This window comes from Penaeus monodon, chromosome 30 (genome assembly GCF_015228065.2).
Source record: "Penaeus monodon isolate SGIC_2016 chromosome 30, NSTDA_Pmon_1, whole genome shotgun sequence".
Classification (NCBI taxonomy): domain Eukaryota; kingdom Metazoa; phylum Arthropoda; class Malacostraca; order Decapoda; family Penaeidae; genus Penaeus; species Penaeus monodon.
In genome coordinates, this window is record NC_051415.1 from 4,260,408 (window position 1) to 4,268,266 (window position 7,859).

At 40.6% G+C, this 7,859-nt stretch overlaps 1 protein-coding gene across 1 annotated transcript in view; it reads left to right on the plus strand.

Annotated features, from left to right (window-relative positions):
- LOC119592474 (germinal-center associated nuclear protein-like) overlaps positions 1–6,889 on the plus strand; it is a 12,516-nt gene extending 5,627 nt beyond the window's left edge. The window contains exon 3 of the mRNA XM_037941302.1: positions 363–6,889. Coding sequence (XP_037797230.1) covers positions 366–5,951 — 5,586 coding nt within the window. The 5' untranslated portion in view covers positions 363–365 and the 3' untranslated portion in view covers positions 5,952–6,889. The remainder of the gene's footprint in view (positions 1–362) is intronic.
- The last annotated feature ends 970 nt before the right edge of the window (positions 6,890–7,859 follow it).

A 7,859-nucleotide genomic window follows, 5' to 3' on the forward strand; every position in this document is an offset into this window, starting at 1 on the left:
CGCACACACATGCATACATGTGTTTGTTTTATGCAAGAAGTATCCTTGTTGAGTAGATTTGTTTAATTAACAACTATTGTTGACAGTGAAGAGGTCTACTGTAAAGTACATGGAACTTGAAACTGATTTAGTTTTGTGGATGTGTTTATAGACTTTGTAACGATATTACTGATAATGATTTGTTTTCTTTCTACTTAATACTGCATGTATGGTAATGCTACTTCAGAGTCCTAAAAATGTTAGCATTCTTGTTACTGATATTTTGTTAATATGTAATGACTTCATTGTGATCATACATTTTATTCAAACATCCATAATTGATCTGCTATACTTTGTCTTATAACATTCTCACAATACTGCAGGTCATGGCAAGCAATAATGGAAGTGGGGGCCCAGGGGACAGCGCCCAGGGCCAAAACCCTTTCAAGCGGATGACGTCACCACCGGCATCAGTGAGCTTGGTCTTCTCCTCGGCAGGAGAGTACCTCCAGATGGCCAGCACCCAGGCACCAAGTCAATCAAACTATATGCTGTTTGGGGGGATGACGAACACGTCCCCCACAGCCTCCCCAAGCTCAGCTTCAAGATGCAACTTCTTCGGCACGACCTCAACTTCCCCGTCGTCGTCGGTTGTGGGTATCCCCAGCAGCACTCTGTTTGGGGGTATGACATCTCTTGGGGAACCCAGGCACATGAGCTCTTCATCTATGGGGTCTGGGGGTTCTATCATGTCAAGTGTAATGAGCAGCACAATGCAGTCAGTGTCCAGTACTATGAGTAAACCTCAATCTGATGCAAAAGTGATTTCGTCTTCCTTAACAGCTCCAGGGATCCCATCAGGGAGTATCTTTGGTGGGCTGACATCTTCTGCAGCTTCAGGGCAGACAACTTCACTCTTCTCTACAGGTAATCCATCAGATGGAGAGATGTTTGGAAGCAAAAAAAAGCCTTTTTCATTGCTGTCAGCCAAGACTGCATCTAGAGTAACAGCCACAACAGCAGCTTCACCCAATGCTTTTCCTTTCCCTTTCTCAGGCACAGGGGAATTAAAGCCACCCAGTTTATTTTCTACTGTTAAAACTGAATCTTTGGGTACTAATGATTTCTCCAAAGATACCAAACCAGCTCCCACTGCTTTGCTGTCTAGAGGAATAACAAGTACCAGTCAAAGCCATCCATCTGCAGCCAGAAATGTTTTTGGTGCCCCAACAGCATCAAAACTCTTTGAAGGAAAGAAGAATACCTCTCTACCAAATGAAGCAGAAAGAATCAGCCAAGTAAGTGAACCAATGGCTTTTAGGCCTGCAGGCTCTCCACAAACAACAGCTACAGCAAATATCTTTGGTGGACCTGCATTAAGTAAGACATCAGAGTCTGCAACCACATCAAGTTCCGGTAGTATATTTGGAGGCAGCACTACAGATGCACCACAGACTGTAAAGTTATTTAGCAACAGTGTAGCAAGTGTGCCTACTAGTAACAGAGCTTCAAACAGGATTAATGATCAGTCTGCCAGCACAACTATGTCAGTGTCTACTTCTAACATCTTTGGTGGATCTTTGAAAAGCAAAACATTCACTTCAACTTCTGCAACTCAGCCACTCTTTAGCAGTCAGTCTGTAAAACGGGATGAGTCTGGTGAATCTAGTACAACGTTGGATTTTGGTAAACAGACATCCAGTTTGGAAAAAAGAAGTCAAATTGGTAATGCAACTGAGTTAGGAAAGATATTTGAACTGTCTGAAGATAAATTGGCACCGAAAACTGATATCGAAATCCCAGAGTCATCAAGTTTGTCTAGAAAATCTGAGTTATCAACTTCACCACAATATGACAAAAAGGAACTCACCAGGATCATCATAGCACAGATTCCTGATAGCTGCATGGACAGAGAGATACTAAAGAACCATTTCATAAAGTTTGGGGATATCAAAAGGGTCACCGTGAACCACAAAACCAACCAGGCGACAGTGCAGTATGAGGACCACCGTTCGGCCTCCAGAGCCAAGAAAAAGGGGAAGAAAATACATCCCAACTTGCCAGAGGTGAGAATATTCTATGGCACACCAGCACGACGCAAGAGTGAGGATGGCAATGTCGATGCCATGATGTCCAAGAAGAAGGCCATCAGAACGCTGCAGTCAGCTCACACCTCCAGTGACATTGACCCTTATGAGCCCCTTCCTCGCCCCACAGGGAAGGAAACTATGGAGCTGCCCAAGCCTCTCCAGGCCAGGGTGAGCCAGCCCAAGCCTACCCATGCCAGGTTAAGCCAGCCCAAGCCTACCCATGCTAGGTTAAGCCAGCCCAAACAGAGGGAGAAGGCACCAGAAAAGATCAAAAAGGCACAGCCGAAGCAAGGAGCTGGAGTAAAGGAGAAGAAAGAGCCCTCGGTTGCAGTGGAGGGAAAGGAGCCAGAGGAAGTCATTCAGTCAAAATGTAATACCAGTTATGATAAATACCTGGTTCTCAAAGCAAGGGATCACCTCGTAAGGAAGGAAATCATCAGAACCTCTGATATTGAGAAAGCAACATACCTTTCAGCCACTTGTCCGGACATGTGTCCAGAAAAGGAAAGATACATGAGGGATGTCCAAAATGACCTCAGTTCATATGAAATGGCCAATGGGGTTATGGACCACCGCCTAGTCGTCAAGAAGTTTTCCCGGAGTAGTGCAGATAAGGACGAACCGCTGCCTTATGAACTCAGGCCTGGACCTGTTCTCTTGAAGACTATGGACTTCTTAGTATGTAACATCATAGACCGTGGGGAAGATAAAGATGTGGAGACAGATGTTTGGTACAATTATTTGTGGAATAGAACCAGGGCTATTCGTAATGACTTGATGCAGCAGCAGTTAACAGATGGCAGAGCAGTTGCTATTATTGAAAGGTGCATGAGATTCCACATTCATGCTGCTGCCCGTTTCTGCCAGGAACCCCCTGATCTCTTTGATGCCAAGATGAACACAGAGCATCTCACCAAGAGTTTGCAGACTCTTAAGGAGCTCTACCAAGACCTGGGAGAAAGAGGGGAGTTTTTTGAAACAGAACCGGAGTTTCGTGCTTATGAGTTGCTGTTAAATTTGAATGAAGGACAGACCTTCATTACGCAATATTCGCAATATAGAGAAGAAGTACAAAAGTCCAAGGAAGTCCAGTTTGCTTTGAAAGTAGGAATGGCCCTAATGTTCAACAATTATGTAAAGTTCTTCAAGCTGTTGAAAAGCGCCACATACCTCCAAGCATGCATGATGCATAGGTATTTCAGGCAGGTACGATCAAAAGCTTTAGACACACTTATGAAAGCTTATGTTCCTCCAAAACAAGTGCAAACTCTTCCCTTAGATACTGTGATACCAACTCTCGGATTTGAGAATGAGGCAGATGCTGAAAGCTACCTGCAGGTGTATGGAATCAAAGTAACTGATAAAAATGTGATTTTGGATAAGAGCTTGTTTTCGTTACACGTTGAGGAACAACCACCTGTAGTGCGGCCTTTAAAAATGGTGGAAAGCAACAGAACTGTTTCAGTGGGTGAAGTTATTCAGGGTGGTCCCCTACCTGAAAATCCACTTTTGACTCATGTTCCTCATGATAGCTTTGACAGTCAAGGATACTTGAAGAAAGAAGCATTCAGTGCTTCAGACCAACAAGTGGGAAAGAAAGTACCAGCAGTAGAGATCAAAGAACACCCAGTTCAACAGACTCAGCAGTGGACCACTTCAGAGTTAATGGCATGCATAAGTGATATTTATATCACCACCTCATCAAGTGTCATAAAGGAAATGCTTCTGAAGATATCAAAGGAAGCTAAAGAAGAATGTCAAAATGAATCAGTCAACAAAGTCACTCAAATAGCTGGAAAGGAAATTTTAGCTGAGTGTCTGAGGGAAGAAATCAGTCTTGTAAGTGAGAGAGCACTACAAGAAGTTCACTACGAAGAAGAGGAGAGGCAGAGAATACTTCTGGAAGAGGAAGAAAGGAAGCGTAAAGCCATGCAGGAACTCCTTGACAAGGTGGCCAAGGTCTTGTGTGCTGAGTATGTAGAGGAGTTTGTTGAAGAGTTTGTGAGAAATTTGTGCACAAAAGCTGTACAAGAAATAGAGAAGGAAACATGGGAAGCCGTAATTGCAGAGCTCATTCTTGAACTGCCACAGACACTGTGCAGAGAAGTAACGCAGACTGAAGTGAAGAAGCTTAGTGCAGAGGTTATTTCTGCAATGAAGGATGAACTCGAGACTAAAATTACTACGTTACAACAGAAAATTTCCATGCGAAAGATGCGAGACTCTTTCAAAAGGTGGAGGTTACAGGTTTTGAGAGTCAAGAGGCGAAAGCAAGCCCAAGAGACCTTCCCGGCTAGTTGTTCGCAGCTGTCTATAAAGCAGCAAAATGAGCTGTTTGGATGGGGCTATCACAGGAGCAGAGAAGAGAACATCTCTGCCTTCCAGGTGTCTCATATAGAAACCACAGTAGCAAAGAACATAGAGCAGATGACTATTAGGAATCGCCTAGTTAGAGCATGTGCTTGGCATCACCTACCTCTGCAGCAAGAAATGAAAAAGGTGGTAGATGGAACCTTACAGCCCATCAATTTGAGAAAGCAGTACTTTAAGGTTTTAATTTGTACATTAGAGAACACAAACCCAACCATTGTTCAGTGGCTGAGATCAAAGTTAAGAACAGGAGAGGACAGCAATATTCAAGAGCGTGTGAACAGTTCTTTTAGTTTTATTTCAAAGAACAGTGGTCTGGAGTATGCATGTTTGTTTAGCGAAATCTCTCTTGACAGTTTATGCTCTGCTGACATAAGAGGAACTTCAGCTGTGATATTTTTACTACCATCACAAGCAAGAAAGCAGAATGTAAATAGCCAAGCCCTTAACATACTGAAGAGTATATTTGATGTGCCAAAGTTAACAATACATTTTGATGAAGAATCTTGTGCTGATAATACAGAAGGCATTTTAGATTCTCCGGTTTGGAAATTGGCAGAGTGTGATCTGTACTATCCAGAAACTTCTCAGAAATTGCTTTCTCACATACTTGATCTTTGGAATCAGCAAGATGGACGATTACAGCTGGTATCCATCCACCTGAATAATTTTGTGTACGGCTTTATAGCTAAGAAAGTTGTGGAGGCATTTTTGTACAAAAACCATGAAAGAATAGAAGATGGGAAATCACCCCTTCCACCCCAAGCTTATATTGACCTGTATAATGAAGCTGTGAATCACCTTTTACATGTTGTTGAGGATGAAGAGCTTTTGAAACTTGATTGGCCTGCTCCTGGTTTGAGTCACCTAAAGCAAGTACCACCAGTGTCATGGAATAACTCAGATGCTGATAGGTTAATAGCCATACTCAGAAACCTAAAACTTCCCAAGTTAGAGTTGGAGGATTACATGACTGTCGGTGCCATAAAAGACTCGCTGCACAGGTATGCAACCAAAGTCTGCACTCAAGAAAATAGCAGTATTGTTCTCATATCACACCTGAATGTGCTTTTAAGTAATTCCTTGTCCATACTGATGCCACCTAATGGTGAAACAGAGGAAGATCAGTTAGACTGGAATATCCATGTACTGCAGTTGCCGTGGACAGAGCTTGTCTACGCCTGTATATCCCACAAGCTAACAGGACTTCCCGACCTCACTGTGTACCACCAACCCGACAAACTGAACACCTTCAAGTACCCTCCCTCATGGTGGGCAGCATGTGATGCAACAGACACGTGCTGGGCCACATCCAGGAAGGAGAACTTCCCACCCTCCTCCAGGAAGAGAAAACATGGACAGATGCCTGAGGAAAGGGCTGTCCAAAAGAAAAAGCCCTCACAGCTGCTTGTTGACATTGAAAAAGAGAAGAATAGGTATGTGGAGTTTGAGAAGAAGCTGGAAGATATGCTTGAGATTGAAGAGGAGTTGAAGAACTTATTTGGTACATGAACATAATTGTGTTTGTTTGCTAGAAGAATTAGTATTTAATGCTGACTGGTAAATACTAGACTTTTATTTATGCTGTTAACTAACTGGTATGATTCAAACAACATAATAAACAGTGTAATGGGACTATTTGTACTTTGAGTGGAGGTAATAAGTGTACAAGTATCGATCTTGCATATATGGATATACCTTACAGCTTTTTATCATATTAATAATTCAGTTAAGCAACACAAATCATAAACTTTGAAAATGTGAGTATTGCTATCATGGAAACCCCTTTTCTCTCTCCCTCCTCAATTTGTTTTAATAGATTTGTAATAGTAATAGTGATGCTTTTGTTGCCCTTATTGCTGATGAGTTTAGGTAAATGTCTGATGCTTGTTATCTATATTGCTTCTCCATAGTAAATGTTCAAAATTTAATCAGTACTTCATCTAAAATGCTAAACATTTTCTAGTTTGACATGAAATGTTCTGTAATGCACAGGAAGCAACAATCTCATTCTTACATATGTTTGAAAGCTTTTAAGCAGTTAAAATTACAAGGTATTAAAGTGTGTTGTAATGAAAATCATGGAAGTGTGTAAATCAACCAGTAAGCTATAATGTGGTGCTGAAGAATGTTACTATTATTATAATTATTCCTTAGTGACTGGTTCTGTACTCTCAAATCCCTCTTGTAATTTAGGAAATGGAGATAAAGAATGACTAGCATGAATTTTTCAGGTTAGTCAACTTAATAGCCCCTTTTGTATAGATTGTTTTTATATGGCCAGAAAGTCGTCATTCTTCTGTAAGATACTTACCGAGTGACAATGTGGATTGAATTATTTTATTTTTATGCGGATTAGCACTCTTTTAAGGATTTTTTTATTCATTTCTGTGGAAACAGTTAGGAGACATGTTTGCATAATTAAATCTTGATTAAACTAAAATGATCAATGCCTGTTCTCATTGCCCTTAAACAGTATTTCCCGTTTGTCACTTTTCAGTTTGAACTCTGAACTGAAACATTGGATTATGTGAAGAAATAGGTGGAGGAAACAACGTTCCTCTTCCTCTGATATAAAAATTGGTTTTGTTCCCACTGAAATTTAAGTACAAAATTTTACTACGGATTTAAATTAGATAAAAATACACACCCAATATGAAAATGCAGTTCATGCAATAATGTTTGCACATATCCTTTAACTTCTGCACACATTAAATAACTTCAATAAGACTAATCATTGTCAGTGATGGTAATATTTCAGCAGTCTTATGAAGGCTGTGCTGCTAGCCTAAAGGCATGTATTGAGCAGGCCTGATCAGCAAGCATGTCTAAGGAGTAAGCTAGAGATGGACAAACTATTGGCTAAACAATTGATTCTACTTGTCTGGCATCACTACTCCAGCATGCCTGCCAATCAAGCCTGGACGTTTTTTGACAATAGTCATCTTTATTGAAAATAGAACTTGGTACCTCCATCATCTTTGGACTGCGATAATGTAGTAATGGTCTTTGTATCAAAAATACAATTTTAAATGTGATGGTGCCTTTATTATATACAAAATGACAACTGATCATTATAATGAAAAGGCCAGCAATACAGAAGTGACAATTGCCTAATGAGTGAATACTGATAATAATGGCTTTTTTGAATTAGTGGTGAAAATCTGAGAATGTAAGTTTCTTCAATGAATCAATATTTTCAGTGTGATGACCAGCATTGTCATGAAATGGATTGTGAAAGTACAAAAAATTTACAATTTTCTCTATACTGAAAACATAATAGCATAATTCCTAGATTATAATTTTATTCTGACAAATGCAAGAAATTGAGGTTATTACACCCAGGTTAATAGTTTGTTGTGAATTAACAATAATCATCCCTAAACTGTAGCAACTGTATAAGGACACCTTCCATTTGTT